The following is a 10,611-nucleotide window of genomic DNA, read 5'->3' on the forward strand; positions in this document are numbered from 1 at the left end:
TGCAGTCTCTGACCATCTCTTCTATCATGTCCGCAGTCTCTGACCATCTCTTCTATCATGTCTGCAGTCTCTGACCATCTCCTGTACTATGTCTGCAGTCTCTGACCATCACCAAGTTTCAGGAGAAGGAATCCCATCCCAGCCCTCATTAGCTCATTGTCCCGGGTGTAGATATCAGATCCTCAGGAAATGAACAATTGCTGGTTCTAATAGACTCCTCTGGAAATTCTCTAATCTCTCCTATACAGAGAGGAGCTCGGAGGAGGGATAACAGAAGTCACTCATATACACAGAGAACCCTCTGAAGGGGAATAGAGATGGTAATCTCCACACTGGGCCTCTCATCATTTGAGGCCGGAAATTGCAGCAGAAAAATCATCTTTTCTACCAAGATGAAGATTCTCAGAGATTCCAATACAAATGGAGAACAAAGAACTTTTCTGGAAAAGGATTTGAAACTCAATTATTGTCTTTGCTGTGATGTCCAAAATGGGTTTCGTTAATTAGTGATGCTTAATGGGGGAGGCTGCGTTCATCTTCATAATTTTTTCTTCTTTTTCCAAAAATAGTCTCCCCTTCAGTCTTGCACAGGTGTACCGGCTCCTCCCCTTCAGTCTGCACAGGTGTACCGGCTCCTCCCCTTCAGTCTTGCACAGGTGTACCGGCTCCTCCCCTTCAGTCTTGCACAGGTGTACCGCCTCCTCCCCTTCAGTCTTCCACAGGTGTGTCGACTCCTCCCCTTCAGTCTTGCACAGGTGTTGCAGCTCCTCCCCTTTAGTCCTGCACAGGTGTTGCCGCTCCTCCCCTTTAGTCCTGCACAGGTGTTGCCGCTCCTCCCCTTTAGTCTTGCACAGGTGTACCGACTCCTCCCCTTCAGTCTTGCACAGGTGTATCGGCTCCTCCCCTCCAGTCTTGCACAGGTGTACCGGCTCCTCCCCTCCAGTCTTGCACAGGTGTATCGGCTTCTCTCCTTGACTGGAATGGCTTCCTCTGATGTCACTGCACAATGGGAGCTTCTCACAATGTGCATTAGAAGCTGCAGCAATTCAGATAGAGCTCCGCCTCCTTTCCTGGATGGAGGACGTCCAACATCATCTAGTGCATTCCTCCCCCAGAGTCTCTCAATAACATAATAGGTCCCCCTCACCAGAGAGGGAGAGAGAGCAAATATGCTAATTAGATACAATGCTCTCCCTAAGTTAAAATAGTATGGTCCAAAATCATCATTATTCATGGAAGCGGGGGATGGTGATCCATTGGATCAGTGCGTGTCCAATCCAACAAACCTAGCGGGCATCTGGGAAAAAGTAGGGGTTTTCTGGGTGGGTAATGTGTCAGACAAATTTCCATATTTTTGAATAATTCCCCGTTCCCCCACACTTCTTGAGGGATATACAAATTAGGGTGACAATTTGGTCCTTTGATTGGATCACAACACTCTCCCTAATGTGCAACAATCACAACAAAAGGAGTATTGGCACCCTAATTTGCATACTAAAAGGTATGAAAGTTAGTATGCAAATTAGGTGACCATGGTCCTTTGCAGTTGGATCAGAACACTCTCCCTAATGTGCAACAACAGCAAAAGGAGTATGGCATATTGGGGGGGAGAAAGACACCACTGGAAGTTTTGAGGTCCCCAAATCTACCAACAAAGCACATTTTCAGGGCTTACAACATAGTTCTAATCCTGGAGAAAGAGGTAGCAACAGAAGAAAGGGACAAGAGTAGAATGTGAACCTTCAGTTGGTATCACCAAAAACTGGGAAACACTTTTGAGTGTTTCAGACTCTCACGGGAAAGGTTCCATTGTGAAACATTCTTCCAAACTCATACCAGGATGCCCTGTGAATTTGTTAGGCAGAGATCTGTTGGGATGATTCAAGGCCACAATCAGAGTAAGTGAGAAGGGAGGGGTGCACATGGAGTCATCTCACTGTTTTGTGAGGATTTAGACAAAATGAAGCCTGAAATCTGGACCAACAGTACCCTAGATGTAGAGTATATTCTCTGTATACCTTACAAGGCCAGACTCAAACCTGGAGTTAGTATATCAAAAGCAGCATCCTTTGTCACAAGAAAAGATTGATGGTACTTACCGTTTAGTACAAGATCTCAGGGCCATTAACAATCTCGTTATTCCAATTGCACCCATCGTCCCAGATGTGCCCCCAAAGATTACCTCCATTCCACATGATATACAGTATTATACTGTGATCGATTTAAGCAAAGTTTTTTTTTTTGTATTCCATCCAAGAGAAATAACTGTTAAGTTTTACTCTGGCCAACGAACAGATTGCCTTCAGGCTATGTGAATTCTCCGGCTGTAAATTCCATGGCCCTCTGAGAATCCTTCAAGGGTTGGGCACCCCACCATGGTTCCACACTGCTCAAGTATGTGGTTTACCCAACAGGGAGGCTTGTAGGCAGGACAGTATATCTCTGTTAAAGTTTCTGGGTACAAAGGTGGCAAGGCATAAAGTATAATGTTGTCAAATTTTGGTGGATTATTTGGGTTTCACTTTGTCACAAGGCACCAGAATGGTGAGCCATTCCAGGATCCAAGCCATTACGGGTCTGCCCCAGCCAAAAACTAAAAAGGAAATGTTCTCCTTCCTTGGTATGGTCAACTATTGTTGCCAATGGATACCTGACTGCTCCCATTATGACAACATACTCAGGCAGCACACTAAGACTTAAACTTAATGTCTCTGGGAAGGTACCGGAGGATGGTGACTTTAGGGAAGGTACCGGAGGATGGTGACTTTAGGGAAGGTACCTGAGGATGGTGACTTTAGGGAAGGTACCTGAGGATGGTGACTTTAGGGAAGGTACCTGAGGATGGTGACTTTAGGGAAGGTACCTGAGGATGGTGACTTTAGGGAAGGTACCTGAGGATGGTGACTTTAGGGAAGGTACCTGAGGATGGTGACTTTAGGGAAGGTACCTGAGGATGGTGACTTTAGGGAAGGTACCAGAGGATGGTGACTTTAGGGAAGGTACCAGAGGATGGTGACTTTAGGAAAGGTAGCTGAGGATGGTGACTTTAGGGAAGGTACCGGAGGATGGTGACTTTAGGGAAGGTACCGGAGGATGGTGACTTTAGGGAAGGTACCGGAGGATGGTGACTTTAGGGAAGGTACCGGAGGATGGTGACTTTAGGGAAGGTACCGGAGGATGGTGACTTTAGGGCAGGTACCGGAGGATGGTGACTTTAGGGCAGGTACCGGAGGATGGTGACTTTAGGGAAGGTACCGGAGGATGGTGACTTTAGGGAAGGTACCGGAGGATGGTGACTTTAGGGAAGGTACCGGAGGATGGTGACTTTAGGGAAGGTACCGGAGGATGGTGACTTTAGGGAAGGTACCGGAGGATGGTGACTTTAGGGAAGGTACCGGAGGATGGCGACTTTAGGGAAGGTACCGGAGGATGGCGACTTTAGGGAAGGTACCGGAGGATGGCGACTTTAGGCAATTTACCTGAGGATGGCGACTTTAAGAAAGGTACCTGAGGATGGTGACTTTAGAGAAGGTACCTGAGAATGGTGACTTTAGGAAAGGTACCTGAGGATGGTGATTTTAGGGAAGAGTACCTGAGGATGGTGACTTTAGGGAAGGTACCGGAGGATGGTGACTTTAGAGAAGGTACCTGAGGATGGTGACTTTAGGGAAGGTACCTGAGAATGGTGACTTTAGGGAAGGTACCTGAGAATGGTGACTTTAGGAAAGGTACCTGAGGATGGTGATTTTAGGGAAGAGTACCTGAGGATGGTGACTTTAGGGAAGGTACCTGAGGATGGTGACTTTAGGGAAGGTACCGGAGGATGGTGACTTTAGAGAAGGTACCTGAGGATGGTGACTTTAGGGAAGGTACCTGAGAATGGTGACTTTAGGAAAGGTACCTGAGGATGGTGATTTTAGGGAAGAGTACCTGAGGATGGTGACTTTAGGGAAGGTACCTGAGGATGGTGACTTTAGAGAAGGTACCTGAGGATGGTGACTTTAGAGAAGGTACCTGAGAATGGTGACTTTAGGAAAGGTACCTGAGGATGGTGATTTTAGAGAAGGTACCTGAGGATGGTGACTTTAGAGAAGGTACCTGAGGATGGTGACTTTACTAAAGGTACCGGAGGATGGTGACTTTAGGGAAGGTACCTGAGGATGGGAAAACAAGGAATCCAACTGACCCGTGTGCAAGTAATTCTTATACCTTCCAAAGAATCTCAGGAATTGGAGGAAATCGATAAACATTGATGGCAGATAATAGAAGGTCCATGCTTTACTTACTTTCCTGCAGCGTAAACTTCGGCTGTGTCAAAAAGATTAATTCCATTGTCGTACGCCAGCGTCATCAACTGCTCGGCCATCTGCAACACCAACGTCAGCACAGGTCACACTGCAGTACTATTATTATACAGGATTTATATGGCGCCAACAGTGTGCTCAGCGCTGTACAATGTAAAGGGAGACAATACAGTGACAATACAAGTCGGTATAACAGGAGTCAGAGGGTCCGGCTCAGCAGAGCTTACAATTTAACACGGAGGGTCCAGAGGTACAATAGGTCATAATTGTGTATGTGATACGTGACAGCACAGCGACTATAATAATGTGCCGGTGTAGCCCAAATCAATCAATCAGATTCTGCCAAAGCAGGGAGGGAGGAATACAGATTGTCTGGTAATGGCATTTGTACTACGACCACTAGCTCCATTGCTCATAGTCCGTTACCCCTAGTCCACAGCCCATAGTTACCAGTCCATAGCCTATAGTCCATTACCCCTGGTCCACAGCCCATAGTTACCAGTCCATAGCCTATAGTCCATTACCCCTGGTCCATAGCCCATAGTTACCAGTCCATAGCCTATAGTCCATTACCCCTGGTCCATAGCCCATAGTTACCATTCCATAGCCTATAGTCCGTTACCTCTAGTCCACAGCCCATAGTTACCAGTCCATAGCCTATAGTCCGTTACCCCTAGTCCACAGCCCATAGTTACCAGTCCATAGCCTATAGTCCGTTACTCCTAGTCCATAGCCCATAGTTACCAGTCCATAGCCTATAGTCCACAGCCCATAGTTACCAGTCCATAGCCTATAGTCCATAGCCCATAGTTACCAGTCCAAAGCTCATAATTACCAATACATAGCCTAAAGTCTCTAGTGCCTACCCCATGATATGAATCCATTCCCTTTGGGATTAATAAAGTATTCTGAATCTGGTAATATCCATTACCCCTAGTCCATACAGCCTAGTCCTTTGTCCACAGCTCATACTTATCAGTCCATAGACTATAGTCCCTAACCCATGATATGGATAATTTCCCTTTGGGAAATTAATAAAGTATTCTGAATCTGAATAGTCCATTACCCCTAGTCCATAGCCCATAGTCCTTTGTCCATACTTACCAGTCCATAGCCTATAGTCCCTAAACTATGATATGGATAATTTCCCTTTGGGATTAATATAGTATTCTGAATCTGAATAGCCCATAGTCCTTTACCCCTAGTCCACAGCTCATAGTCCCTTGTTCATAGTCCACAGTTACGAGTCCATAGCCTACAGTCTCTAGTCCAGGGGTGGGCAAACTTTTTGACTTGAGGGCCGCAATGGGTTCATATATTGGACACGGGGGCCAGACCAAGAGTAGATGAATGATGTGTATGTGTCATCCATAGTAAGTATAGTAATATTCCCCCATATAGTAATTCATCCCCCATATAGTAATTCATCCCCCATAGTAATTCATCCCCCATAGTAATTCATCCCCCATATAGTAATTCATCCCCCATAGTAATTCATCCCCCATATAGAAATTCATCCCCCATAGTAATTCATCCCCCATATAGTAATTCATCCCCCATAGTAATTCATCCCCCATATTAATTCATCCCCCATATTAATTCATCCCCCATAGTAATTCATCCCCCATATAGTAATTCATCCCCCATAGTAATTCATCCCCCACATAGTAATTCATCCCCCACATAGTAATTCATCCCCCACATAGTAATTCATCCCCCATAGTAATTCATCCCCCATATTAATTCATCCCCCATATTAATTCATCTCCCATATTAATTCATCCCCCATATTAATTGATCCCCCATATTAATTCATCCCCCATATTAATTCATCCCCCATAGTAATTCATCCCCCATAGTAATTCATTCCCCATATTAATTCATCCCCCATAGTAATTCATCCCCCCTATAGTAATTCATCCCCCATATTAATTCATCCCTCATATAGTATTTCATCCCCCATAGTACTATTCCCCCCCAAGTAGTAAGCCAAATCCCCTGTGTCAATTCACTTACCTTTGCTCCGCGCGTTCCTCTCGCCGTGTTCCCGCGCTGTTCCGGTCTTCAGGGCGGACTGTGAGAGGAGCCTAGCTCCCCTCACGTTCGTCACGCTGCCCCGCCTACACACATCCTGACAGCCACATCCGCGGGCCGGATTAAAAGGTCCGCCGGGCCGTAGTTTGCCCATTGCTGCTCTAGTCCCTACCCCATGATATGAATCATTTCCCTTTGGGATTAATAAAGTATTCTGAATCTGAATAGCTCATAGTCCATTACCCCTGGTCCATAGCCCATAGTCCCTTGTCCATAGCCCATACTTACCAATACATAGCCTATAGTCTCTTGTGCCTACCCCATAGTATGGATCATTTCCCTTTGGGATTAATACAGTATTCTGAATCTGAATAGCCCATAGTCCATTACCCCTAGTCCCTTGTCCATAGCCCACACTTACAAGTCTATAGCCTATAGTCAATCAACCCATATTATGGACCATTTCCCTTTGGGGTTAATAAAAAAAATTCTGAATCTGAATAACCCGTAGTCCCTTACCCCTAGTCCATAGCCAATCTTGGAAGTGAGCAAGACAAGGTGGCTATTTTCCTGCATACAGCAGGACCAAGGAGAATAAATGCAGCCACCCTCTAACAGGAAGTCAGATCACAGCAGCAAAATGTGGAGATTTAGAGGAAGCTGAGAGCAATAGAAGAGACTTTTCTGAGTTAGGAATACGTACTGGAATAAATAAATATATATATATATATATATATACACACATACATATATATATGTATATGTATTTTTTTTTTTTTTTATTATTTTTTTTTTTTATTATTTTTCTAACCAGAGTTTGGTGTCACTGTAATCGACATTCCCATTGCTGGCTGGATTGAAGATCCGCAGAGGGCTGCCCTTAGAGTCCTATGTATAATTCTTCTCCGAAGAAACCAGAACAGTAAGAAACCGTTTTTTCTTAATTATGTTCATGTATGCTGTGTGAATTGGAAGACCTATAATGGGGGTCGGGGGAGGGGGAGTTCCCAAACTGCAAAAATGAAAATACACATTAAGGCAGAAAGCAGAGTGCAGTGACCAATCAGAAATGACTCTCATATTTTGGATTAGGGTTGCCGCGGGTTACTGCACCGCGCTTCACACCGCTTTATTAAACAAGTCCGAATGGGACATGGAAGAGTCACATGGCGCGGCTCCAGTGAATGTTTAATTTAGAACAGCTGAACTGGTAAAAAACGCATAAAATCATTGAAATGTGAAATATGTCGACGTAGCAGTACAAAAGTCGGATAGACAAAAAAAAAAATACAACCGCGTGGCAGAAATCAGCTGCACAAGGTGAAGAATGCACACCGGGCTCCGGAAAACAATCAGGACCTTAAAGCATCACTCCGACTCTCTGAAAGGAATGAAACAGCAAAGCGGGGCAGGAAAATGATGAACTCGGAGGAAAGTATTTCCCTGGTTTGGTCGGGTAGATCTCTGCATGCTTCTGAAATACTCAGGTATACCAAGTTACCAGGGTTTGGAAATGAAATCTGGAGAAACCTGGACAACTCCCACATAAACCACACCCTCATCTGTAGCACAGTGCCTAGTCCATCAGGGAAGTGAGCAAGAGAGGTTGGCTATGATTCTACATACAATGGGACCCTGCCTTGGCCCCACTGTATGTAGGAACGTAGCCACCTGGCCTTGGACCTTACTGTACGTAGGAATGTAACCACCCTGCCTTGGCCCCACTGTATGCAGAAACATAGCCACCCTGCCTTGGTCCAACTGTATGTAGGAATGTAGCCACCCTGCCTTGGTCCCCCTGTATGTAGGAATGTAGCCACCCTGCCTTGGTCCCCCCTGTATGTAGGAATGTAGCCACCCTGCCTTGGTCCCACTGTATGTAGGAATGTAGCCACCCTGCCTTGGTCCCCCTGTATGTAGGAATGTAGCCACCCTGCCTTGGTCCAACTGTATGTAGGAATGTAGCCACCCTGCCTTGGTCCCCCTGTATGTAGGAATGTAGCCACCCTGCCTTGGTCCCACTGTATGTAGGAATGTAGCCACCCTGTCTTGGTCCCACTGTATGTAGGAGCATAGCCACCCTGCCTTGGTCCCACTGTATGTAGGAATGTAACCACCCTGCCTTGGTCCCCCTGTATGTAGGAATGTAGTCACCCTGCCTTGGTCCCACTGTATGTAGGAATGTAGCCACCCTGCCTTGGTCCCTCTGTATGTAGGAATGTAGCCACCCTGCCTTGGTCCCTCTGTATGTAGGAATGTAGTCACCCTGCCTTGGTCCCACTGTATGTAGGAACGTAGCCACCCTGCCTTGGTCCCACTGTATGTAGGAACGTAGCCACCCTGCCTTTGTCCCATTGTATGTAGGAATGTAACCACCCTGCCTTGGTCCCTCTGTATGTAGGAATGTAGTCACCCTGCCTTGGTCCCACTGTATGTAGGAACGTAGCCACCCTGCCTTGGTCCCACTGTATGTAGGAACGTAGCCACCCTGCCTTGGTCCCACTGTATGTAGGAATGTAGCCCCCCTGCCTTTGTCCCATTGTATGTAGGAATGTAGCCACCCTGCCTTTGTCCCATTGTATGTAGGAATGTACCCCCCCTGCCTTGGTCCCACTGTATGTAGGAATGTAGCCCCCCTGCCTTGGTCCCACTGTATGTAGGAATGTAGCCACCCTGCCTTGGTCCCCCTGTATGTAGGAATGTAATCACCCTGCCTTGGCCCCACTGTATGTAGGAATGTAACCACCCTGCCTTGGTCCCACTGTATGTAGGAATGTAGTCACCCTGCCTTGGTCCCACTGTATGTAGGAACGTAGCCACCCTGCCTTGGTCCCACTGTATGTAGGAACGTAGTCACCCTGCCTTGGTCCCACTGTATGTAGGAATGTGGGCACCCTGCCTTGGTCCCACTGTATGTAGGAATGTAGCCAACCTGTCTTGGTCCCACTGTATGTAGGAATGTAGCCACCCTGCCTTGGTCCCACTGTATGTAGGAATATAGCCACCCTGCCTTGGACCCACTGTATGTAGGAATGTAGCCACCCTGCCTTGGTCCCACTGTATGTAGGAATGTAACCACCCTGCCTTGGTCCCTCTGTATGTAGGAATGTAGCCACCCTGCCTTTGTCCCATTGTATGTAGGAATGTAACCACCCTGCCTTGGTCCCTCTGTATGTAGGAATGTAGTCACCCTGCCTTGGTCCCACTGTATGCAGGAACGTAGCCACCCTGCCTTGGTCCCACTGTATGTAGGAACGTAGCCACCCTGCCTTGGTCCCACTGTATGTAGGAACGTAGCCACCCTGCCTTGGTCCCACTGTATGTAGGAATGTAGCCCCCCTGCCTTTGTCCCATTGTATGTAGGAATGTAGCCACCCTGCCTTTGTCCCATTGTATGTAGGAATGTACCCCCCCCTGCCTTGGTCCCACTGTATGTAGGAATGTAGCCCCCCTGCCTTGGTCCCACTGTATGTAGGAATGTAGCCACCCTGCCTTGGTCCCCCTGTATGTAGGAATGTAACCACCCTGCCTTTGTCCCATTGTATGTAGGAATGTACCCCCCCTGCCTTGGTCCCACTGTATGTAGGAATGTAGCCTCCCTGCCTTGGTCCCACTGTATGTAGGAATGTAGCCACCCTGCCTTGGTCCCCCTGTATGTAGGAATGTAACCACCCTGCCTTGGTCCCACTGTATGTAGGAATGTAACCACCCTGCCTTGGTCCCACTGTATGTAGGAATGTAGTCACCCTGCCTTGGACCCACTGTATGTAGGAATGTAGCCACCCTGCCTTGGACCCACTGCATGAAGGAACGTAGCCACCGTGTCTTGGTCCCACTGTATGTAGGAATGTAGCCCCCGTCTTGGTCCCACTGCATGTGGGAGGTCATGTGAACAAAAAGCCCACCTCCACCTCCTGGCTGGGGATTGGCGGTCGTAAGGGGTTAATATAGTTTTGACAAGACAAACCTCATGCACCATGTAATATGTAGCTAAGGTCTTAGCACCATTAATCCACTACCTTAAGTAAGCTACAAGAGGCGGGGCTGGGAATGCATCACCTGCACATTCACAAAGATCAGCAGACGGTGTTCCCAGAACCTCAGGTTACTGGCAGTAGGAAGATTTCCATGGTGGTGGGGGCTGGGCAGGTTATAGAAATTCCCGGACGGAAAGGCGATTTCGGTGACCAGCAGGCCATCTATAAATTCCAACGATTTCAGATTGGACGGCGGAGCCCTGATAATGTCGCCTTTCATGCGTGCAGCGCGCTCA

At 47.2% G+C, this 10,611-nt stretch overlaps 1 protein-coding gene across 2 annotated transcripts in view; it reads right to left on the reverse strand.

Moving 5' to 3' along the window:
• LOC149430886 (voltage-gated potassium channel subunit beta-2-like) overlaps window positions 1–4,362 on the reverse strand; it is a 41,437-nt gene extending 37,075 nt beyond the window's left edge. For both annotated transcript variants that reach the window (XM_089665956.1, XM_089665957.1), the window contains exon 1: window positions 4,287–4,362. In XM_089665956.1, coding sequence (XP_089522082.1) covers window positions 4,287–4,351 — 65 coding nt within the window. In that variant the 5' untranslated portion in view covers window positions 4,352–4,362. The remainder of the gene's footprint in view (window positions 1–4,286) is intronic.
• Between the last annotated feature and the right edge of the window lie 6,249 nt (window positions 4,363–10,611).

Source organism: Staurois parvus, unplaced genomic scaffold, assembly GCF_062004578.1.
Source record: "Staurois parvus isolate SC_StPar_1 unplaced genomic scaffold, SC_StPar_1.0 ptg002426l, whole genome shotgun sequence".
Taxonomy (NCBI): Eukaryota; Metazoa; Chordata; class Amphibia; order Anura; family Ranidae; genus Staurois; species Staurois parvus.